The sequence below is a fragment of the Aspergillus costaricaensis genome, assembly GCF_003184835.1.
Source record: "Aspergillus costaricaensis CBS 115574 unplaced genomic scaffold BO79scaffold_1, whole genome shotgun sequence".
NCBI classification, from domain to species: domain Eukaryota; kingdom Fungi; phylum Ascomycota; class Eurotiomycetes; order Eurotiales; family Aspergillaceae; genus Aspergillus; species Aspergillus costaricensis.
The window spans coordinates 740611-762359 of record NW_020291801.1 but is presented as its reverse complement, the minus strand read 5'-3'; the positions used below and the strand labels follow the sequence as shown (position 1 = coordinate 762359).

Genomic DNA, 21749 nt, shown 5'->3' with positions numbered 1-21749 from the left:
TAGACGATTCCCAGTTAGCTGGGCATGATAGAGGTCCATATCTGTTCTAGGGTTACTTTCCTGTGAGCTACAAGGCTTCTCCCCTTGAAGAACACCTCAACTGCCACCAAGAAGTGCACCATGGGGGTGACACCACTACAATCAGAGATCCAATTAGAACAGCTTTAATCTCCCTCTGATACATCAGCTAATACTATGAATCACACAATCTACCTAATACTGAAGATAAAGAGTCTAGTCTCTTTGCTTTTTGAGTGGTCCATATAGCAACTTCCTATCGAAGAGTAGACATACGGGCCAAGTAAGTGGGGGTCAGATATTACTACTTGAAGAGGGGTGATCAAGGGACAAACAAATTCAGCATTGGTATGAGAATTGCCAGCGTTATCATTCGTGGAAATTTAGTATCCTGATCTGACTCCATTAGTAGCCAATTGCTATCTAGAACAATACTAAGAGGTGCAACAGAATACATTCGATGTTACTTTACATCACGCAATATTAGTTATTGTGATTCATTTCCAGAGGTAGTTAACAGGGGTATAATCCGGCTCATGCTGTTTGCTCATAGTAATGTCAGCGTCTATCACCTTAGCGCTTTAACCACCGAAAAATAGACGAGGCTCAGCTGTCGCTGACAGGTACATACTCGGGGTGGGGTTGCCTTTTCCCTTGGTCTGATTCCTTACTTTACCATTCCAACCTTTTTATTTCTTCTACTACTTACCGTTTCCCTCGTAATTTAATGTCATTTCTGTCTGAACTCTTCCAAATTCGCTTCCTAAATGTGCAGTGAATTCACACACCCTCAATGAAAATGATGTCAGTATCCAGATCAATTTGCATCAGTACTGGCTTCACGATCTACTGTGCTTTTGTAAGGCAAATCATTGGCAAGGCACGCCCCGAGGGGTGGTATTTCCATTTTCGGATGGTCCAAGTGTTGCTTAGTGCCCGTGGCATCATTTCATGCATTTTTAGGGCGGAAGGCTTAGCCGGGGCCCTGGCTTAGTATACACAAGTAGAATACACATTCTGTACGATGCATTGTAACAGTAATACTCGGTCAAGACCTGTTTGGAAAAAAACGCCGACACCTAGTACTGATGATAACCCTTGTATGCAGCCTTGTACATCCCAGAAAGACCTTCTGTGTCCGTCGAGATTGTTCATAGATTCTTACATTATTTTCATCGCATGTGGGAGGGCCCAGCGTGCATAGCCTCATCATGGCCCAAGGACTCCGGACACAATGGCAAGGATTAAGGGATATAAATCAGATCAAGTTCTGTTGCAATATGATCCCTCAACCACATAATTCCTGTTTCTGTCTGAAAGCACATTCTTTGACCTCTCTCAAAGTGTTTCAAGAAAAGGCACATATACTTCACACTCTTTCTCAACGATGGACCAGCAGTTCTCTTATGAGGCCAGTCGCGACAGTTACGATGATCGGGGTCTTGCGCATGGCATCCCACTGCGGGTGCACCGAGAAGGTCATCGAGAGACCAAGGGTGCCCTTCGTGCCCAGTCAGACTGGAACCGTCTTGTAAGCCCCATCAAGGGCTATAATGGTGGGTTGGGGCACAAGTACAGTTTCATGCAGGTCACTGTACCGGGTTGCCTTCCTGAACGCCTGGAGATTATCTCTTATGCCAATGAATTTGCTTTTCTATACGACGGTGAATATCTATCTGTCTTCCTCTCATTCTCTTTTGTTTTTTTTTTTTCCCTTCATGCAGGATATGTGATGCTTAGGAAACAGAAACTGACAAGAAGTGGCTGTGTGTGTATCATAAATAGATGAAATGGAAAGGCTCATTGACCATGGCCGGGTAAGTCTTTTTGCTCTTTGTCCATTGCACATGTCAAAAACAATATGATATGAGAACTTACTCAGGCAACTTGATATCCAGGACCCCGCTCGATCGCATGCGATGGTAGACGCGTTCGGCGTCCCTACCAGCGGATCGGAAGAACAGACATTGTCATCACCATCATCCTCTACAACATCATCACGAGCGAATCGGCTGCAGGCACGAGTTTTTAAGGAGATGATCACGATCGACAAGCCGAGGGCTATCACCTCGATGAAAGCCTGGTCGACCTTTCTGCAGTTGGCCTCTCGCAGTCGCGCGTGTCCGGCGCGGACGCTCCGAGAATATTTGCCGATGAGAATCATCGATGCAGGAGAGTTGTAAGATTCACCCCCCCCCCTCTCTCCCATCCTCTATCCTAATGACATTCGTCTCCTTTCGACGGTGCTTTCTATCACATGGAATCAGTATCAACTTTCCCATTAACCTTGTATGTCTATCATTTGCACACAGGATTTGGTTTGGAACTTTGACCTTCGGCATGGCTCTGACAATTCCGGAGGACGAATTGGAAATTTGCATGGAACTAGCCCGTCCAGGCTACGCGGCTATCAGCCTCACTAATGATCTGTTCTCGTGGCCGAAAGAGCGGCAGGATGCGGTACAGGCCAAGGTCGACTATGTTTTCAATGCGGTCTGGATTATCATGGAGGAGGAAGGTCTATCTGAAACGGCCGCCATGCAGGTGTGCGAGGGCGAGATACGTCGCTATATTGCCGAATATGAACATATAACATGCAATGCGCACCGGCAGCAGAAACTTTCGCGAGATACGCTGGCATATTTGGATGCTGTACGGTACAGTCATGTAGGGAATCTTGTGTGGAGTATCTACTGCCCGAGATATCGAATGTAGCTAGTTGGTCTGTGTGTCATAATTCCTAGGTCGTTGATGATTTCTGTTTGGCCGTTGGATTTTACTGAAGTAGACTTTTTGAAAAGGAATGCTATACAATGATGGTGGATTTGCATCTGTAATCTAGATACAACTTGTTGTATTCTATCATTGAGGTAGCACCTACAATAAACTCATTTAGAAATGCCTCTCAAGGACAATAAAATGGGAGGAAAGAAGTGATGATATTTGATGCACCATGGCTCGGCATCATATGCCTTTAGGCAACCTCTCTCGTTTGATACATTGTTGTTTTGAACATACTGGTAATTATCAAATCGTTATTACCTGTAATAAACTCAGCCAGCATCATCATCACTGGTGCTTGGCAACCGGGGGTTGTCCTTGTATTGACCAAACATATAACTAACGGCGGTGGGTTTCAAGTCAACAGAATGTGAATTCCATTCCATTGCGAAATCATTTTCTATCCACAATATCATTGTCTTACCTCAAGCACTCCCGGCCATTCTTCCGAATCAACTCATCCATAATGGGAGCCCAATTTTCACAGTTCTTTCCCCCTCGCCCGACATTCACTTTATCTGACGTCCCTTCGCAGCATGGGAAAGTCATCATAGTGACGGGAGGCGCATCGGGGATCGGGCGGGAGCTGGTGTGTATGCTCTATGAGAAAGGGGCGACCGTCTACCTGGCGGGTCGCTCTGAGTCCCAAACCCAGGCCACTATTCACTCCATCCAAGCAAACCATGCCGCTACCACCCCCAACTCACCCGCGGGCGAGCTACATTATCTTCCGCTGCACCTGGAAGATCTCACTACGATCAAGTCAACGGTTGCTGCGTTTGCCGCGCGGGAGAGTCGGCTGGACCTTCTTGTGAACAATGCGGGTGTCTCGCAGCCGCCGCCCGGCAGTGTATCAGCTCAAGGTATCGAGCTTCAACTCGCCACGAACTGCCTGGGCCCGTTTCTTCTCACCCAGCTCCTGCTTCCATTTCTCAAGGCGGCGGCGACGATCAGCGGATCCAGTGAAGAAGGCACTACAGCACCTCGTGTGGTCTGGGCCAGCAGCCAAGTCGCTGAACTCTCCGCGCCTCCGGAGGGAATTGTACTGGCCGAGCTCCGCAATCCGCCACTCAACCAGCCCGTGCGGAACTATGTGACCTCCAAGCTTGGCAACTGGTTCCTGAGCGTCGAATTCGCTCGCCGGTATGGCGGGAACGATGGAGCAGTGGGAGAAGGACGTCGACGACGACTAGTCAGCGTGGCGCAGAACCCCGGCGCGGCCAACACAAACCTCTTTCGATATGCGCGTTGGACGAGGATTTTATCTAGGCCATTGCTACACAGTCCTCAACTTGCCGCTCATACTGTGCTCTACGCTGCATGCGCAGAGGAGCTGGATCGACCAGAACACAATGGCGCGTATATCATCCCATGGGGGAGAATTCATCCCGGAGTGGCCGCTGCGCTGGCATGCCATTTGGCACCGGAAGACGAGGGCGGCACGGGCCGCGCCCGGGAATTCTGGGAGTGGTGCGTGGAGCGTACACGGGATTATTTATGAACCTCTCTCTTATGTTAGAAGCAACATTGGTTCGGTGAGTAGGGTAGATACTAGTTAATTCCTCCTCGTTGTACAACTGTTGGAGCGTAAGCCTCTTGTGTAACTTAGCAGGCAAATTTGTCTAAATACTCAGTATGTGAGGAAGCGTAGTTCTCATGTTGAAAAATATATATCTCTGCGATATTAATGAAAGATAGAGGTAAGAAACAGTACTACACAAGCCTTTACTACTATGTCATCTTTCGCGGTATAGCCTTCATGTCTGGCGAGTAACACCTGCTTCTCTTATTCACAAAGACAACATCGAGCAGAAAACATAAGAGAGAGTTAAGTATATCCGTAGAATCTACAAAGCGGGTATTGAATCACATTGCTGCGGATGTGTACCATTCGAGTGAAGACGCAGAACATGGATGGTTGGACGGTGAGAATCTTAAGGTCTTTGCCGTCTGATGGGTAGCTTCCACTGGATTCTCCTCGTCATCTGTGGCCGTGTTGATTTGCCAGAAGCATGGCCCCAGCAAGAAGTACAACCTGCCTTACTACCTTAGCCTTTCATATGCCCTTCTGAGACTGCCTTGAGTCAATGACGCATTTCTTGAGGGTTTCAAGTCACGAATTGTTATGGAGGGTGGCTTTGATGCTTTTGCGAGTGAGGTATGGATCAGCGTAATGGTGAATCCTAGGTCAAACTCCGCTCCTGACCCGGGAGTGTGGACAATGGTACGTTGAGTAATAAGCATATAAAGCCCATAGATGCAGCCAATCTTCGCTTGAAGCTTTACTATCTGGGGGTGATTACCTCGAGTAGCCCTGGTAGGAACTTAGCTGCTGATTAGAATGCATCAAGGCTGCAGCTTAGGACAAGCCTGCTGGTCAGGGGCGGGCAGTGATTGAGAGCCTATATTCTGTGTCCCACAACCCCAACTGTACAGTAAAGCCGCGGAGATCGTTATTAATGCGGTGCTAGAACGAAAGCTGCTGTATCATCATGTTGCGCTAAAGTCTGATCGGCCCTATCACCTTATCTCCTACTCTTTAGCCATCGAGTTAGGCAGTTAAGATACCCAATCTGGGAATTCTCCAGAGAATTTTGAAATTAGTCAACGACCCAGCTTTATGTAGATGTTGCGCAGGCGCTTTCGGTTGACGACAAAGTCATAAGAGGCGTGTATGTAGACCACGGTTTTGCCAATGTTGTAATACACTGAACGTCACCTGCCCCTAGGCTTTCTTCTTGATGCTTAATCATTTTGCGAGTAGGCTTGAAACTGTGTCTTTGTCGCCGCTGTTCTAGAGTACCCGCGCTTGGTTTTGCTACCCTGGTACAGCTGGACACCCAAGTCGCAAGCTGCATAAGAATAATATGGAATGAGAGATTGAGTGTCATCGTGTCGTAGCATAGCTCCTCAATAGTAGTAAGCAGTCCTGTTGCGTTCGTTAAGTTGTAAATCTGCCAAGGACTTCAAGCGCATCAGTCCAGGGAAACGGAGTGCCCTATACGCACTTATAAACTGTCGGCAGACCATTTTGAGCCCCAGAAAGAATCTGATATATTGTTTGATGTGTCCTAGAGCCACCGATCGATTTATTATGCCTTATGCTCGGACAGGATACAATCAAGTCTCTTCTCGTAGAGCGAACTGTTATCGACATATTGTCTAGCTCTTCGACCAGGTTCAAGGATGTTCACGGCCCAACACTGGACAGTGTTTCCGATCGCACTGATGAGGGCATAGTTGTTTCATTCCATGCCCTAAGTGCTGTACCATATTGGGTTTCATAGGGTGACCAGGATATGGATATCCCGTCAAAGAAGTTGACTGTCCACAGTCATTGAGACCTTAAGCTAGTTTAGAATGAGATCTCAAGCGGTGCCAGTCTTGTATACCGGGAAGATCCGTTTCAAGTTCAGTTTGGGCAGCGGGCCAACAAGCAAAGGATCATCGACCAACTAGTTCTTCTCCACGTCTCAGGATATTCAGCCCTTATGTCTGACGATAGATTGGAGATATTCGACATGCCCCTTTCCAGTCGACAGATAGATACTTGTTGGCAGACATGGCAAGTATGCAGTCTGCCATATGTAGATTCAATCTATGCAGCTGGAGATGGATGTGATAGGTCAGGCTAGTCAAAATATCTTCTGCGTGGCCAAGAAGTTCTCATATGAGATGAGTGGTGATGAAAAGAATTTAGCAGTTCACACAAAGTATTTTAGAGAGTGAGAAGCGTGTTATGGTTTGTGAAGAGAGAATGAAGAAGGAAGAAAAAGTCCACCCTGGCGCCGGGGCGATGGCTTTTATAGGCAAGCCCTGAGCAGGGCCAGTGAAGCTATTCGCCGACTAAGCAAGAGTGATAGACTCAAGGTGGTTAGTGAACGGGACCTACAGAATCCCTGGTGAATTGGGACTACAAAGCGATGTGAATATTTCACGTTCAGCAACTATGCATCGATATTCCATGGTTAACAGACCTAGTCTATTCCTATAAAACAACCGAGGTGAATGAGAATGAGATAGCATCAATATAATACAGATAATTACAAAAAAACATCACGCTGGAGCCCGTCACGCCTGGTCATATCAATGCACTTATTGCCGGCTCGCCTGCGCAGCCTTCTGGCGCTGCAGCTCCATGGCCCTCAGATGAGCCTCGCGACGGGCATGGTTCCGCTCCTCGCGCTTCCATGCCTCCTCCTCAGCACGCCGTCTCTCGTAGTCCTCCGCCAGCTTGCGGTCCTTCTCGCTGAGTCGGGGGCCCGCGGAAACAGTTCCATCCGCGTTCTTGGTGGGACCACTGCCCCGGTACTCCTCAACCTTCTTCTGCATCTCATCCTTGAGCTTCGATCCAGTCTCCTTGACTTGTCCGATGGTACGGTCAATGAGACTCAACCTCTCGCGCTCCGCCTCCTCAGCAGCCTTCTGGGCGGCCTCCTTGTCAGGTACTTCGTTGATCAAGCGGAGGCCATGGTTATCGTTTTTTTGCTGTTCGTCGGGCTTCGGGACGTTGGGGTCCACTATGGTGATACCGGCCATCCTCCGGAAAGTGGACGAGCTAAGCAAGTACGTTTGCCCCAGAGCAAACACACTGGTGGTCATGAAGTAGAGCTGAAGGGCACCAGGGAAATTGGCCATGAACAGGAACGAAATCGCGGGCATGCCGTAGAGGAAAATGTTCTTGAAAGCGGAGTCTTTCATTTGGTTCATACCGGTCTCTCCTCCTTTCTACACGCAACTGCATTAGCTAGACGTTTGGAAAGAAAGGGCAAAGTTCCGCACCTTGAGAGTGTGATGTAGGATAACTGATCCAATCAAAGGAAGAATGTAGTAGGGATCGGAAACAGTAAGGTCCTGAAGCCAGCCAACGTGTTCCGTGGTCAGTCCGGGCACCGGCAGACTGCACATGTTGTTGACGACACGGTAACAACCAAAACCGAAGGGAATATGGATCATCGGGATCATTGCTTTCCAGGGCTTGATGCCGTGATCCTTGTGCAGCTGGCTCAGCTCCGCCCTCTTCCGTGTCGCCTCCATCAGGTCATTCTTATAGTTGGCCTGAACCATCTCCGTGCGAAGCGGCGTGGTGAGGTGCTTGATGTTGTTGAGCTTGGTACTGGTATCCGCAGCCATAAGTGTAGGGTACAGAAGACCCAGACGAATGAAGAGACCGGTTGCGACAATCGCACCCCACCAGGGGAGACCACCCATGATATGGAAGTGTTCAACGCTCCATTCGATCATGGACGAAAAACCCCAACCGAAATCCAAGCCCAATTGCTTCAAATATCCAATCTGCTCCGGGATCGCATTGATATCAGCCGCGGTCAGATCATTGAGGTTGACTTCTCCTTGGGGTGCGAGAGAGACCTCGCTGGCCGCTGGGACCGAGGGAGTAGTCGATGAAGGAGCCGAAGAGGTGGAATTGAAGCGAGCGGCGGCCACTCCGGTGATCGCAGTGGCAGGCCGCCAGGAGCGCGTTCCAAGCAGTGTCGGCTTGGATTGGCCATATGGGACGGCGGTTCTCAGGGTCTGCGGACGGAATGAGGACATCTGTAGGGCAAAGTCAACAATCTCGTACTCGAGCCGACAAGAGATGACTGCGGCGGAGGACAAACCGATCGGCTGGAACGTGAGAAGGCATACAACCGTTGCCGGGCCACGGCGGGTAAGACGCCGCGTCCACTGAGACCAGTCCCTCCCAACATGGCGAGAATTGGTATGAAGGTGGATGAGATGAATTGGGGAATCGAATCGGAGTTTGGGGAAAATCGCGGAGGCTTTTCGGGACGCTTTTTCGGTGCCAAGCCTGCCTTTTCTGCCGGGCGGAACTCCTCAATTCATTCCTACAGTCTCGAGCGGTCTAGTCTTCGCTATGGAATTAGGCCGATTTAACATCCATGTGGCTATTCTCAAGGAACGCAATTCTCGTCAATGTGTGAGAGGTTAAATTCGAGGTGGTTCGCCAGACGCCGTCCAGTCAGACCGATTACTGATGCTTGCTCTATGTACACTGTAACCCCCTGATGCGCATTCATGCCACCCTGCAAGCGACAAGAAATGAACTGTTTTGATGCCACTTTACCCGTACATGCCAATATCAATCGGGCGTGATGAGATATCTATATGGTCCGCTAGTACTCCACCCGGGTCTACTCTAGAGACGTAGCATCCTTCAGTCCGGCCGCCCTAGTCCCCCTCCGTTGCGACGGGATGTCTCGCACCTCGATTCCGGGCCCGACAGGTCTCGAACGCCGATGCATAGGGAAGACCTAATATGAACATTTGGTTAGTGTTATTGAACCATAACGAAAGCCGGCTTTGAACGAAGGACCGGGGGCGAGTCCTGCGCCCCTGTCTATCAAACAGAGATTGTAATCGTACCTTTGTCCCGGACCAGCCGAGTCGATAGGCGGCTTCATGTGCAAACAACTCGCCAAATCCCAGCATCAACCCATTCACGAATGGGAGAACGAGGTTAATGGCAGCTCCCCGCAGGATACTCCAGATGGTTGGGGGCTTGTAGAGGATCAAGGGGGAGCTCGAGGAGGATGACTGAGAGCCGGAGATGTCATGATTGGCCGAATAATTCTCAGAATCTGAGTGGACAGTCAGTCCAGATTCATACAGCTCCCTCGAGCTGGAGAGGTCGGCGGCCATGATGCGGGGAGAAGGCGATCAGCAGGGAAAGGAAACTGTCAAGGACGGGGCTGGAAATTAGAAAAGCCCGTCTGTGACTGCGAAAAACAATCAGCAAGTTGATAGACGCGGGGATACGAAGGGCACCAACTGAATGGAGGGGAATTCGGCGCTGGATGAGGTCGGTCCCTTGGGGTTGGCTGGATTGACGATCTACACCTGACCTGCAGAAGCTGTTATGTAAGCAGCCTGCCCTCGCGTTCGCTATAGCAACAACCAGAAGAGACAGCCTGCAGGGTCGTGTGATGGAATCGAGTAAGGTCAGACGAGCAGTCGAGTATGAGAAGCAAGTGAGAGTGCAGTCAAGGAATGAAAGGAGTGAAGTCACTACTTTTCATCACGGAATATCCTCTCATTGATGGTTCGCCGGGGGATTCCTCAGGCACCAGCGGAAGATCCCCTCTTCCGGATGACCAATCAGGCAACAGTGACGTACCGTTATTGGGTCCCTTCAGCTTCGTGAAGAGCTACAATAATAATACGAACCACTGCATCTTCCAAGTCCCCGACATTCTCCGCCTTTCTTCGATAGTCTTTGTGCTTTTCCATCTTCGAATCAGTGCTGGACTGCGAAGCTTCACAAAATCTAACACCAACCATCACAACGTGTGCAGTGCCGTCACGGTCGATTTACTTCCAACATGGAGCACAACGCGGACCGCGATGAGATTGTCTCTCAATTCTGCGCGATGACTAGGACGGATCCTCACGAGGTACATGCTAATGATCCCATCTCTAGCTATGGTTGCTAACTACTTTCTTCATCTTAGGCGCAAGGCTATCTGGCAGCCAATGAGTGGGACCTCGAAGCCGCAGTCACCGAATTCTTTGCCGAACAAGATGAAGCCTCACAGGATACTGGCGCAGCTGGTGGTGGTCGCCGACTCGGCGCTGAATCGGAACCCTCTGCCGGCCGTTCGCTTGGTGGCAGCTCCTCTCATTCCCCCTCCACTACCCCGCAGCCCTCGTCCCGCAGGTCGGCCCCGAAAAAGAAGTTTGCGACCCTGAACGATTTTGCGTCGGGTGGAGGGGAATCTTCCGAGGAAGACGATGCAGTGAACCAAGACTTCTTTGCTGGCGGTGAAAAGTCGGGCTTGGCTGTGCAGAACCCCGATGATATTAAGAAGAAGATCATTGAAAAGGCCAAAAGGTGAGGACCTTTGGAAAGCTTGATTGTTCAAAGCTGATACTTTTATAGGGCTCAGCCTCCGCCATCGGACGAACCCACCAGAAGGTCTTTCTTCACCGGCACCGCACGTACCCTTGGTGGTGATGAGGCTCCCAGCAGAGTGATCGAATCCCCCAGTGCACCTGTTTCGCAGACACCGCAGCGCGTACATAGAACCCTACACTTCTGGTCTGATGGCTTCTCGGTTGATGATGGAGAGCTGTTCAACTCCGACGACCCCGCCAACCGCGAAATCCTCGAGGGTATCCGCCAGGGCCGTGCCCCGCTCTCTATCATGAATGTGCAGGCTGGTCAGGAGGTGGACGTGGAAATTAAACAGCATGACGAGAAATACGTGAAGCCCAAGCCTAAGTACAAGCCCTTCTCCGGGGCTGGACAGCGTCTCGGCAGCCCCACGCCTGGTGTGAGGGCACCTGCGCCAGCAGCTGCCCCTACTCCCAGTCAGTCCACCGAGCCAGCCAAGCCGGACATAGATGAGTCGCAGCCGACGGTGACTCTTCAGATCCGCCTTGGAGACGGCTCACGGCTCACTTCCCGGTTCAACACCAGCCATACCATTGGTGACGTGTACCAGTTTGTAACCGCTGCCAGCCCTAGCAGCCAGTCGCGTCCCTGGGTATTGATGACTACGTTCCCCAGCAAGGATCTCTCCGACAAGAGTGTTGTGCTGGGTGATATGGCGGAGTTTAAGCGGGGCGGCGTGGTGGTACAGAAGTGGCAATAAGTGTGGAGGTATATCCCTGTTGGGTATAGAGATGTGCATAAGCTCGGTGCAATTTCTCACAACGTCAGGATTTAGTGATAGGCATTTTAGGCATAGATACGAGTTGATGAGAAGCAACTCCCGAGTTATGTCATGGAATGATACAATGATGATCAGTAATGAGCAGTCTAGGGTTGACATTAGTACAAAAAGTCCAATGCTGCAGACTCGTACAGCATGTAGAGAGTAGCACATCATCGTTATACGCAGTATATTCTGCAGCATGCATGCATCTTGTAGATTTAGATAGCAGTGACTGAGTGAGGGAGTGATATCTCCGGACCGGCTGGATTGATAAGCAAAACTCCGCGGAATGACGCAGAAAAAAAGCCCACCCGAAATCGGCTCGCCATCGCCATCCCCAGACCTTCACCTACTCCTCCAACTCAACCAGATACCCGGGTCCAAATTAGAGGAAGATACTCAAGATGCCTCTCGACGGAGTCAAGAATGTTGTGCTGGTAAGTATCACTCTCCATATACCTGAACTTCAGCTCCCTCCAGCTTCAAATCCCATTGCGACAACCCCTCCTCCTCTTATCGATAACAGCGCGCAACTGCACACAGCATGGATATAGGGCCATGTCTACGCATACAATGCGCGCACACCCTACCTACCTCTCTCTCTCTCTCTATCTATATATTTCTACTCCAATGCTATTCCTCAAAACAAACTAACAATCTAATCCCCAGGTCCTCTCCGGCAAAGGCGGGGTCGGCAAATCCAGCGTAACGCTACAACTCGCCCTCGCGCTCACCCTCCAAGGCAAATCCGTCGGTATCCTAGACATCGATCTCACCGGCCCCTCAATCCCTCGTCTAGTCGGTCTCGAAGACGCAAAAATCACCCAAGCGCCGGGTGGTTGGCTTCCTGTCCCCGTTCACCCATCCACTATCACCTCCTCCTCACAACCAGACTCCTCCACGACCACCACAACGACAACAGAAGAAAGCACCATCAAGCACGGCTCCCTCCGGTGCATGTCCCTCGGCTTCCTGCTCCGATCCCGCTCAGACGCCGTAATCTGGCGGGGGCCCAAAAAGACCGCCATGATCCGACAATTCCTCTCGGACGTGCTATGGAATGAAACCGATTACTTGCTTATTGATACGCCTCCCGGAACGAGTGATGAGCATATTGCTCTTGCGGAGCAGCTTTTGACGCTTTGTACGATTGATGCTTCTTCTTCTTCCTCATCATTGCCTCGGCTTGCTGGCGCGGTGCTGGTTACTACGCCGCAGGCGGTGGCGACGTCTGATGTACGGAAAGAGGTGAATTTCTGTGTGAAGACGAGGATTCCGATGCTGGGTGTGGTGGAGAATATGTCCGGGTATACGTGTCCGTGTTGTGGGGAGGTGACGAATTTGTTTTCGAGTGGTGGGGGGCAGGTTTTGGCGGAGGAGATGGGGGTGAGGTTTTTGGGGAAGGTGCCGGTTGATGTTGGGTTTGGGGAGTTGGTTGAGGGGAAGGTTGGTGGGGAGGAGGGGGATAGTGAGGATGAGGATGAGGGTGAGGGTGGGGATGGAAGTGCTGGGAGGGTAGATGGTGAGAAGAAGGAGGAGGAAGAGAAGGAAGAGAGGCCGCTGGTGGAGAGGTATCGGGAGTGTTGGTCGTATGCGCGGTTCGAGGAGTTTTCGAAGACGTTGATTGCGGAGATTGAGGGGTAATGGCGATGGAGTTAGTAGTATATATAGGGGGTTACTGTTAGAGCATGTGTCATGGGTGGCGTCTTTTGGCATGGATGTAGAGTGATACGAGATCATGATTTACTACTATGAAAGAAAAGTACTGTTGCTCAACAAATGTGGGTGGCATAGTCATCAGTCATTATATCAGTCGTGGGTAGCATCGCTGCCTAGTAGTTCTGCCGTGTATAAATAACATCGTATATCATATCATGATCATCATCGCCACCGTTCCTCGTCATTTCATACATTCCCGCGAGCAACATCATTACCATCACGCATTTGAAATAGTTTGATCTCGTTCCAACATCGCTCGTAGTCGCATCTCAGCTGTTGCCTGTCTTGCCTCGGAACCAGCAGCTACGGCACCATACTGTAGCCAGCTTAGAAGCGCCTGCACATCGGCTACCAGGGACGGCGGAATCCAACCCCGATATCCAGCGCTGGAATCCATAGCGCTAGGACCGAGAAGCTCCTGGCCTCGTGGAACCTCCGAGGAAGAGGTTGCGTTGGCTTCAGCCTGGGCATCAAGCAAGACCTCGGATACAAGAGCCGGAGTAAGAATATTCGAGCCCGACTGTGTCTGCGTGCCTAACAGTGTACGGCCGCCTGAATTGGGCTTGGAGGCAAATTGCCTCGTGGGAAGTGCTCCCAGCGCGGGCTCTTCGGCCGGCGCATGCAATGCCAGGGGGGATCTTGGGGTACTGGGCGGGGCCTGGCTGGACGAGCCGGCCCCTGAGAACGGAGTTCTGAAAGGAAACCCCGTAGATGGTCGTCTGCCGTCCCAGTGTCGATACTGCGATAAGGACGAATGATCACGTCCATCGGCGACACTATTCTCGTCGTCGTAGATTACCACGTTGTCGCTTTGTCTTTCATGGTCGGAGCTAGCTTCTTCGACTGTCACCAGGCCACCCGGGGGAGCCCGGATCTCGCCTAGTGGAGCGATATGACTTCCATACTCGTTCGCCAGACTGAGTCTGCTGCGCCCGCAGATCTCTCCGATCGAGTCTAACGTCTGGCGAATATTCGGCTCGATAGCTCGCAGTATGCCGTCTATGCTAAAGTCGTCCTCCGATGGGAGAGCAGGCCCGCGTCGCTGGCTTCTTGAGCCACCGATGAATGGGAATGAGCGCCGCGAAGGCATCGTGGTCGAAGTGCTGGAGGTGTCATGAGGGCCGCCCGAATATGCCCTAACCAGCACAGGCTGCGATGCCGACGTTGAGGGTCGCGAAGTAGCTGACCGATTATGGTTTCTCCAGGATGAGGCCCCGGGATTCCCATTCAGCTGACGTAGCGTAGTGGTACGATGCGCTCGAGAGGACTCATCTAGCGCAGGTTCATAGCGATAGGGAGCAGTTTGTTGTAGAGGACGGACGGTCTCGACCACAGGAGAGGCATGCAGAGGGTTCAGCTGCGACCATCTCCGGCGTGGCAAAGCGGACGAGGACGATGGAAAAGCGTCCGTGTGGGCGAGCAGTCTGCCGGACCTATAATCCATCTCCGTTCAGGGCAATGCGATGCAGGCTGTGACGCAGCAGCGGAGCGTAGACGGGGATATGACCACCCGCAACGAAACAACACCACCACCACCGGAGTAAAAACCCCGCCTTCCGGCCAATACGCAACAGCAGCGGCAGATCGGCTGGCAGCAGGGAAGGCGATCAAGCGCCTGTCAGACAACAAGTTCTCAGTAGCGGCTGGCGGCGGCGGTGGACGGGCAGACAACGCAGGACACGTATCACGCTCCAACGCGTCGCTCCACGGAACACAGATGCATGGACTCAGCAGGCCAACGAGCTGGCATGATCGGGGAGGCAGATGACTGTGGATCGGTCCGGGATTCAAGAGGCGATGATGCAGCGAAGAAATCCAGAAACTATTCAGAAAAGTGGCTGGTTTCATGTTGAAGCGGGCGGAAACTGGGGACTCGATACCCGAAAGGGGAAACACTAAGCTCCAACAATCATCATCATCGTCGTTGTTGTCGTCTTTCATCCATCTCCAACCCGTTGGCAGTGTCCTTCGCGCAGTGGTGACCACCTCGACGCTTGTCTCTTAGGGTTCGTCGGAAGCTGCATATGGTGCGGTTGATACTTCAAAAGTCACCCCTTCAAGATGAATAGGTTTCGCGTATGCTATTCCCTGTCCGGCTGAACCCTTCTTCTTCCTTCTTCACCCACCCATTCGTTCACCCGCCATACTTCAGTGAAACTGATTGTTATGCGCTTAGTTTGGCGACTCCGATGAGTCTGCGTCCGAATTCGACGATGATACCTCCGGACTGCCCTTCCCCGAGCCTTTGTCCCGTGCTTCCTTCCTCTCCCCCGACTTCGACCCCGCGGCGTATCTATCCTCCCTCACCAATCGACACCAGAGCCTTGAGGACTTGCGACAGGAATTACGGGATCTGGATCAATTACTCAGTCGAGAACTCCTAGACTTGGTCAATGAAAACTACCAGGACTTTCTATCCCTAGGGAGCGCACTAAACGGTGGGGAGGAGAAAGTCGAGCAGGTACGGGTCGGCTTGTTGGCATTCCAGCGTGATGTTCAGTCCATACGGGATAATGTGGAAGCCAGACAAGAGGAGATGGTAGAGCTACTGAAAGAGAAGAAGCGCCTGAAGACGCAAGCCAATGTTGGGCAGGCCTTGCTGGACTATGCGGATCGAGTCGAGGAGCTGGAAAGGAGGTTAATGATCGGAGACACTCCCCGGCCTCCTCAGGACGGTACCCCGGGCGAGTCCGACTCGGATTCCGATCTGGTCGAGAGTGACAGCGACGATAGTGACGAGGAAGAACTGCCTAACGGCGCAACTGCTGCGTCGCTCGTTTCCCTCAAGACGCTCGAGCGTCATATTCAGAAGTATGTCTACTTGACCAAGCTGTCCTCTCGGATAGGTGACAACCATCCATTCCTACAGAGCCAACAACCAAGGATGTCTAAAATACGATCTGCGGTGCTCTTGGATCTGAAGACGGCCCTGGAGCAGGCGAAGCAGGCGGGCGACAAGCGGGATACGAAAACGCTGGCCGTATTGCGCCTCTACAAGCTCATGGGAGAGGACACTACTGCCGTATCGGCACTCAAGAATCTGAAGTCCTAGAGGACCTCTAGAGCTAGGCAGTGCCATTTTGCATAGCGCCGGCGTTGGGATGTTTACTTTTGCTGGTTCCGAGTGAGATTTGAAAAAATACCATTATACACCGTAACCTTCCTAATGAAACATATTCTGTACACCCATGAACTTGAAGACGCTAGACTATTTTACACGCCCTGCAAAGCGGCAGATTCGGGAGAGGTCTCCGACCTGAATTCTCCGTTCAGACTGAAACCGGGACCGTGGGTCGAGCTCAGGACCTAAGGAACGTTAGACAACGACACCGGTTGCAAGCGCAACGCAAGTCGGCGACTTACCACTTCGTACACCTCCTTGGTTATGCGGTCGTTAAGACCCGCCGCATCCTTCTTGATCTGGTCGATCGTTGCGCGCAGGTTGTCACGCAATTGCTCGGGGGAGAAACCGAGCTGTCCAACGGGGACACGAATGACGGCGTCACGCTCACGGTAAATGGTACCACCACGCAGCATCTCCACACGCACGGCGATATCTTCGACCACAGTACCCGTCTTGACACTGGGCATCAGGCCCCTGGGACCGAGGATCCGACCCAAGCCAGCCTTGTTCAGTGCATCCAAACTATCCGGGTGGCAGAGGCAGCGGTCGAACTCGATCTTGCCGGCCTTCACGGCATCAAAGACCTCCTGCTCACCCACCAGGACTGCTCCAGCCGCACGAGCTTCCTTCTCATGGCGGGTTCCGGGAGGGCACACGACGCAAATTCGGGACTCGGTCTGGACGGAATGGGGGAATCGGAGCATGTTGCGAATGACAGGACCGTCCCTCCTCGTCTTCAGGCGGACGTGGACCTCGTATTTGGAATTGGTTGGCTCGCGGCCAACTTCGAATGCACGGAGATATCTGCGGTGAAGATCGACGCAATCAGTGAAAAGGTCGATTGAACCACGACAATAATACTACAAACCTCATGGCATCACACAGCGCAAATTGTTGCATATCCTTGAGATCCTTCTGCTTGAACTCTCTCGGACCCTTCTTTCTCTTGGTGGTCTTGTCTCCTCCCTTCACCTTGCGCGCCTGGGCAGCGGTGCGCACCTGCTGCAAGCTGGGCAAAATAGGCGCAATTGAGCTCGGGCGAAGAGCAGGACGACATGACGACAAGATTCCCCGTGCCACAGAGGGCATGAGGGAGCTGTAGGAGGAAGCCATGACGATGAACTCCGAATGAGCTTGACAGCGCCGGGAATGTTTTCTGGTCCGAAATCTAGAGGCTCCGGCCGACCATCGCCCGCGGAGAAACTTACCGCCGGCGGAGCCCATTGAGTCAAAACTGCCCCTCCCGGCAGTAAATTATCTCCATCCCACCTTTCTATACCACCTTTTCCTGGGGCAATTGATCCATTTTCCTGGGGTTTTGGGTCTTTGGAACGATGTCGCAGTTCAAGCTTAACCTGGCCACTAAGGCCAACCAGGCCTCTTTGCTTCCAGTCCTCCTGGTTGCTACCTCCATCAACGAGGCTCGCCCTACTCCCGTCATCGCCATCAACTTCGAGGATGCGGCTGTTCTCGCCGAGGGAGAGAAGGCTATCGTTCAGTTCACGGGTGCCAGCGGTGCTCCCGTCTATGGAACTGACAATGCCATCAAGGAGCTGCGTGCCAGCTTCCCCTTCCTTAACGGAAAGGATGAGAAGTCTGTAGGTGATCCCGCTTCGCCTTCATTACAACTATATGCTGATGGAGGCTTTCCCAGGAGAACGAATGGCTTTCCCAGCTTGAGTCCTTCACCACCCTTGACTTCAAGGCTCTCGACCCTCTGCTTCAGCGCCTGAACACCCACCTTCTCCTCCGTTCCTTCATTGTCGGTTACTCGCTCTCCACCCCCGATATTGCTCTGTGGGGTGCCCTTCGTGGCAACCGCGTTGCCATCTCCGCTATCCGCAAGGGAGCCCTTGTCAACCTGACTCGTTGGTTCAACTTCCTGGATGAGCTCTGCCCTTGGGCTAGCGCTGCTTTGGAGAGCCTCAATGCTTCCGCCAAGGAGAAGAAGGCGGCCAAGGCCAAAGAGGGTGCCAGCTACGACATTGCTCTGCAGAACACTGACAAGGGTGTTGTCACTCGTTTCCCTCCTGAGCCCTCTGGATACCTGCACATTGGACACGCCAAGGCTGCTCTGCTCAACGACTACTTTGCGCATGAGAAGTACAACGGCACCCTGTTGGTGCGCTTCGACGACACCAACCCCTCGAACGAGAAGCAGGAGTTCCAGGATGCTATCATGGAGGATTTGGCCCTGATGGGCATCAAGCCCGACAGGATGAGCTACTCCAGTGACTACTTCGACCAGATCTACGAGTACGGTCTGAAGATCATCCGCGAGGGCAACGCCTACGCTGATGACACCGACAAGGAGACCATGGCCTCCCAGAGAATGAACGGCGAGCCCAGCAAGCGCCGTGATGCTTCCGTCGAGGAGAACCTGGCTCGTTTCGAGGAGATGAAGCAGGGTACTCCTGAGGGTCTCAGATGGTGCATCCGCGCCAAGATGTCTGTGGACAACCCCAACAAGGCCATGCGTGACCCCGTCATCTACCGCTGCAACCCCTCTCCTCACCACCGCACCGGCACCAAGTGGAAGATCTACCCCACCTACGACCTGTGCTGCCCCATCTTGGACTCGATTGAGGGCGTTACCCACGCTCTCAGAACCATTGAGTACCGTGACCGGAACCCTCAGTACCAGTGGTTCTTGGACACTCTCGGACTCCGCCACGTGCAGATCTGGGACTTTGCGCGCATGAACTTCATCCGTACTCTGCTCTCGAAGCGTAAGCTCACTAAGCTCGTCGACCAGGGCGTTGTCTGGGGCTGGGATGACCCTCGCTTCCCGACCATCAGAGGTATTCGCAGAAGGGGTATGACTGTGCCGGCTCTCCGCGAGTTCATCCTCAAGCAGGGACCCAGCAAGAACATTACCAACCTGGACTGGACCCTCATCTGGGCGACCAACAAGAAGTACATTGACCCCGTTGCGCCGCGCCACACTGCCCTCATGAAGAAGGACCTTGTTAAGGCCGTCATCAAGGGCGCCCCTGCTGCTTACACCGAGGACAAGCCTAAGCACAACAAGAACCCCGAGGTTGGCCAGAAGAAGGTCACCTTCAGCGGTTCGGTTCTCTTCGACCAGGAGGATGCCAAGACCTTCAAGCAGGACGAGGAGATCACCCTCATGGCCTGGGGTAATGCCATTGTCCGCAAGATCGAGAAGGACGCCGCGGGTGTTGTGCAGTCCCTGGAGCTTGACCTGCACCTGGAGGGCGACTTCAAGAAGACCGAGAAGAAGGTCACTTGGCTGTCTGCTGACCAGGAACTGGTCCCCGTGGAGCTGGTCGACTTCGACTACCTCCTCAACAAGGACTCCCTCCAGGAGGACGATGCTCTGGAGGATGTGCTGAACAAGAACACCGAGTTCCGTGAGGACGCCGTGGCTGACTGCAACGTTGCCGAACTGCGCGAGGGCGACATCATCCAGTTCGAGCGCAAGGGCTACTTCCGCTGCGACCGCCCCTACGCTCCTGGCAAGCCGGCTGTGCTGTTCAACATCCCCACCGGTAAGACTGGCAAATAGATGTGCACTGAGTAGATATGAGTCTACATGTTATGAAGATACGCAGACTATGTGATGTAGACGAAATGCAAGATTTCAATGTCGATTGATATGCGGACACTATTTATTGATGCCTGGTTTCCACATCGGAGACCTTTCAGGAAAAGACTTCCGTCACATATTAGATGTAAATCTCCAAAGAATGTGTGATTAGATAATAAGCGTAGCATCCACTCGGGATATCCACACCTACTGATCTCGATATGGGACACATAGTAAGCACAGTATGCCAGGTGACTACACGCGATTATAGATGGAATATTCGGCATCTACGCTGTGTGTCAAGTAAACTTTCTATGCCCTACGCCATACTAGTTATACGACCGCTAACCCTACGGCAATGTGCAGCCACATACGTAGAGGCCCCTTACCTAGGTAGGGCTGGGTTCAAATTCAGATCCGGTCAAAAGTGCGAGGGGTGTCGTAGCTCGTGACATCTGGAGGAAAGTAAAGACGAAAGTTCTTTTTATAAGGACCGTCGGACTCGGGGAGAAAATCCCTCAATCGCCGTAGACTTGGAGGTGTGTGGAAGGAAGCAGCCAAGGGATACGGAGCAACATCCCTTGAACCTTGTGAAGGTGGTGACGGCATTGAAGGAGGACGGAGGGCTGAGGAAGATGACACCTGCTCAGGACTGCTTTGTTCAGATCCCGTCATTCGTCTGGTACGTCCATCGTTCGTCCGCCAATTTAACTTGGCTTTTCTTCGGCATATTTTTTCTTCTTTTTTTCTCGAGCCTTCCTGTGTGATCCGAGTGCTCCGTGGCAGGGTCTGGAGTGGAGAAGGAACAGGAGTTGAAGAGTTGAGCTGGGGGATTGGAAGGCATAGTAGTGAGTAATGGAGAGTAATAGAAGCAGTAATATTACGTCGAGATGGGTCCGTCACGTTGCACTGCGCTAGTCCTAATGCAGTCAGGGTCTGGGCGCTAGTCCCACTTGGTGCGGATCGATCGACTGTCTCCTCTTTTTTGACTAGTAAACTAGTTCTATCCTTCTATCTACATCCTCTCTATCTACGTAGATACTCTCTCACTTCCCCCGCAAATTCACCTTGCATCAATTGTTCACTTCATTCTCTTGTCTATTTGATGCTTCAATGTCTGATCATTCAAAAAAGCTTGAGCTTACAACGAACAACTCTCCTCTGCCCCCCTTCCACCCGTTGGCAGCTGTCATCCCTGTTGTGTTGCTGTCCCTTCCCAAGCCTTTCCCTGGTTCTCTACTGCCGTGCCGTTACCCAGTCCATGCCCAGGACCCTGGTACACATCATCGCGTCACGAGTCAATTCCTCTGCTGACCCTCTCAGAATCCAACGCTCGCCAAGGCACAATGGATTATTGGTGTGCTCCCAGACTCGGCCCGTCCATGCCCTACGGTTCGTTCGGAAATCTCACCATGTCTCATACGTCAAGACACTCGTCGAATCAACGAGTCATTCCCCCTTGGCCTACGGTCTATCATCCTGTCGCGTTCGTGACTGGCTCCGGTAGTCGGTTCACTTTAAGCTCAATTGCTCAGGGTTACTGACACAAACGTCCGACCGGTCGACCTGGTGAGTGATCACCCTCCGTAGACTGCCGGAACTTCCTGGACTCTCCTACGTCAGCATGATTGTCTCCGTCAACACTATTCGTCAGAGCTCCAATCTGCTGTGAAAGTGTCCATGCATCCTTGCTGCTTGGGACCAAGAAAGAAAAAGAAGCTTTCCTCGTTTTCCTTTGTCTCTTCTTCCCCAAACCTGGCGGGGAGGCCGACTTTTCTTTTTCTACCTCGTAGAGTTGCTGTCGCCTGTTGCTCCGGATTGCTTCCTTTCTCTCTTTCCTGCGTGAGGTTGATTTCGCTCACTCTTTCGCTGTAAACTAAGG

At 52.1% G+C, this 21749-nt stretch overlaps 9 protein-coding genes across 9 annotated transcripts; 5 read left to right on the top strand and 4 right to left on the bottom strand.

Moving 5' to 3' along the window:
- Positions 1-1403: 1403 nt before the first annotated feature.
- Positions 1404-2733, top strand: BO79DRAFT_261276 (terpene synthase family protein; the record flags this gene model as incomplete). The annotated part of the gene is made up of 3 exons (XM_025686470.1): positions 1404-1717; positions 1917-2197; positions 2331-2733. Coding segments are annotated over 3 exons (998 nt in total), but the record flags the coding sequence as incomplete, so codon positions are not given.
- Positions 2734-3203: 470 nt separating this feature from the next.
- BO79DRAFT_2093 (short-chain dehydrogenase) lies at positions 3204-4408 on the top strand. Its single transcript, XM_025682577.1, has one exon. It carries the CDS (start codon positions 3266-3268, stop codon positions 4298-4300), a length of 1035 nt encoding a protein of 344 aa, XP_025545090.1. The 5' UTR covers positions 3204-3265; the 3' UTR covers positions 4301-4408.
- A 2343-nt stretch (positions 4409-6751) lies between these two features.
- On the bottom strand, positions 6752-8541 carry BO79DRAFT_162921 (membrane insertase OXA1). The gene is made up of 3 exons (XM_025679094.1): positions 8418-8541; positions 7582-8352; positions 6752-7527 (listed from the first exon to the last, which is right to left on the bottom strand). Exons 1-3 carry the CDS (start codon positions 8505-8507, stop codon positions 6895-6897), a joined length of 1494 nt encoding a protein of 497 aa, XP_025545089.1. The 5' UTR covers positions 8508-8541; the 3' UTR covers positions 6752-6894.
- A 187-nt stretch (positions 8542-8728) lies between these two features.
- BO79DRAFT_283641 (TOM13-domain-containing protein) lies at positions 8729-9806 on the bottom strand. Its single transcript, XM_025688167.1, has 3 exons — positions 9590-9806; positions 9184-9536; positions 8729-9071 (listed from the first exon to the last, which is right to left on the bottom strand). The coding sequence occupies exons 2-3, from the start codon at positions 9457-9459 to the stop codon at positions 8952-8954; spliced, it is 396 nt and encodes a 131-aa protein (XP_025545088.1). The 5' UTR covers positions 9460-9536; positions 9590-9806; the 3' UTR covers positions 8729-8951.
- A 180-nt stretch (positions 9807-9986) lies between these two features.
- Positions 9987-13215, top strand: BO79DRAFT_234046 (Mrp/NBP35 ATP-binding protein). The gene is made up of 5 exons (XM_025684332.1): positions 9987-10211; positions 10269-10648; positions 10697-11393; positions 11866-11911; positions 12160-13215. Exons 1-5 carry the CDS (start codon positions 10140-10142, stop codon positions 13116-13118), a joined length of 2154 nt encoding a protein of 717 aa, XP_025545087.1. The 5' UTR covers positions 9987-10139; the 3' UTR covers positions 13119-13215.
- A 67-nt stretch (positions 13216-13282) lies between these two features.
- On the bottom strand, positions 13283-14620 carry BO79DRAFT_206097 (uncharacterized protein). The gene has a single exon (XM_025681908.1). It carries the CDS (start codon positions 14281-14283, stop codon positions 13411-13413), a length of 873 nt encoding a protein of 290 aa, XP_025545086.1. The 5' UTR covers positions 14284-14620; the 3' UTR covers positions 13283-13410.
- Positions 14621-15048: 428 nt separating this feature from the next.
- On the top strand, positions 15049-16337 carry BO79DRAFT_241773 (COG2 family protein). The gene is made up of 2 exons (XM_025685157.1): positions 15049-15269; positions 15370-16337. The coding sequence occupies exons 1-2, from the start codon at positions 15255-15257 to the stop codon at positions 16243-16245; spliced, it is 891 nt and encodes a 296-aa protein (XP_025545085.1). The 5' UTR covers positions 15049-15254; the 3' UTR covers positions 16246-16337.
- On the bottom strand, positions 16319-17451 carry BO79DRAFT_206095 (mitochondrial 54S ribosomal protein uL1m). Its single transcript, XM_025681907.1, has 3 exons — positions 17186-17451; positions 16557-17121; positions 16319-16499 (listed from the first exon to the last, which is right to left on the bottom strand). Exons 1-3 carry the CDS (start codon positions 17428-17430, stop codon positions 16407-16409), a joined length of 903 nt encoding a protein of 300 aa, XP_025545084.1. The 5' UTR covers positions 17431-17451; the 3' UTR covers positions 16319-16406.
- Positions 17452-17594: 143 nt separating this feature from the next.
- BO79DRAFT_206094 (glutamate--tRNA ligase GUS1) lies at positions 17595-19943 on the top strand. Its single transcript, XM_025681906.1, has 2 exons — positions 17595-17915; positions 17972-19943. Exons 1-2 carry the CDS (start codon positions 17652-17654, stop codon positions 19844-19846), a joined length of 2139 nt encoding a protein of 712 aa, XP_025545083.1. The 5' UTR covers positions 17595-17651; the 3' UTR covers positions 19847-19943.
- Positions 19944-21749: the final 1806 nt, after the last annotated feature.

What these genes read in the sequence shown, in the direction of transcription:
- BO79DRAFT_283641 (XM_025688167.1), bottom strand. Translation starts at nt 9,459, where the DNA reads ATGGCCGCCGACCTCTCCAGCTCGAGGGAGCTGTATGAATCTGGACTG. An exon ending in TCGGCTGGTCCGGGACAAAG is followed by an intron (nt 9,072 to 9,183) that starts GTACGATTACAA and finishes TGTTCATATTAG; the next exon opens with GTCTTCCCTATGCATCGGCG.
- BO79DRAFT_206097 (XM_025681908.1), bottom strand. Translation starts at nt 14,283, where the DNA reads ATGCCTTCGCGGCGCTCATTCCCATTCATCGGTGGCTCAAGAAGCCAG.
- BO79DRAFT_2093 (XM_025682577.1), top strand. Translation starts at nt 3,266, where the DNA reads ATGGGAGCCCAATTTTCACAGTTCTTTCCCCCTCGCCCGACATTCACT.
- BO79DRAFT_162921 (XM_025679094.1), bottom strand. Translation starts at nt 8,507, where the DNA reads ATGTTGGGAGGGACTGGTCTCAGTGGACGCGGCGTCTTACCCGCCGTG. An exon ending in TCTCACGTTCCAGCCGATCG is followed by an intron (nt 8,353 to 8,417) that starts GTTTGTCCTCCG and finishes TTTGCCCTACAG; the next exon opens with ATGTCCTCATTCCGTCCGCA. An exon ending in TCCTACATCACACTCTCAAG is followed by an intron (nt 7,528 to 7,581) that starts GTGCGGAACTTT and finishes AGTTGCGTGTAG; the next exon opens with AAAGGAGGAGAGACCGGTAT.
- BO79DRAFT_206094 (XM_025681906.1), top strand. Translation starts at nt 17,652, where the DNA reads ATGTCGCAGTTCAAGCTTAACCTGGCCACTAAGGCCAACCAGGCCTCT. An exon ending in ACGGAAAGGATGAGAAGTCT is followed by an intron (nt 17,916 to 17,971) that starts GTAGGTGATCCC and finishes AGGCTTTCCCAG; the next exon opens with GAGAACGAATGGCTTTCCCA.
- BO79DRAFT_234046 (XM_025684332.1), top strand. Translation starts at nt 10,140, where the DNA reads ATGGAGCACAACGCGGACCGCGATGAGATTGTCTCTCAATTCTGCGCG. An exon ending in ATCATTGAAAAGGCCAAAAG is followed by an intron (nt 10,649 to 10,696) that starts GTGAGGACCTTT and finishes ATACTTTTATAG; the next exon opens with GGCTCAGCCTCCGCCATCGG. An exon ending in TTAAGCGGGGCGGCGTGGTG is followed by an intron (nt 11,394 to 11,865) that starts GTACAGAAGTGG and finishes TCCAAATTAGAG; the next exon opens with GAAGATACTCAAGATGCCTC.
- BO79DRAFT_206095 (XM_025681907.1), bottom strand. Translation starts at nt 17,430, where the DNA reads ATGGCTTCCTCCTACAGCTCCCTCATGCCCTCTGTGGCACGGGGAATC. An exon ending in GCGCTGTGTGATGCCATGAG is followed by an intron (nt 17,122 to 17,185) that starts GTTTGTAGTATT and finishes TCTTCACCGCAG; the next exon opens with ATATCTCCGTGCATTCGAAG. An exon ending in CCAAGGAGGTGTACGAAGTG is followed by an intron (nt 16,500 to 16,556) that starts GTAAGTCGCCGA and finishes AACGTTCCTTAG; the next exon opens with GTCCTGAGCTCGACCCACGG.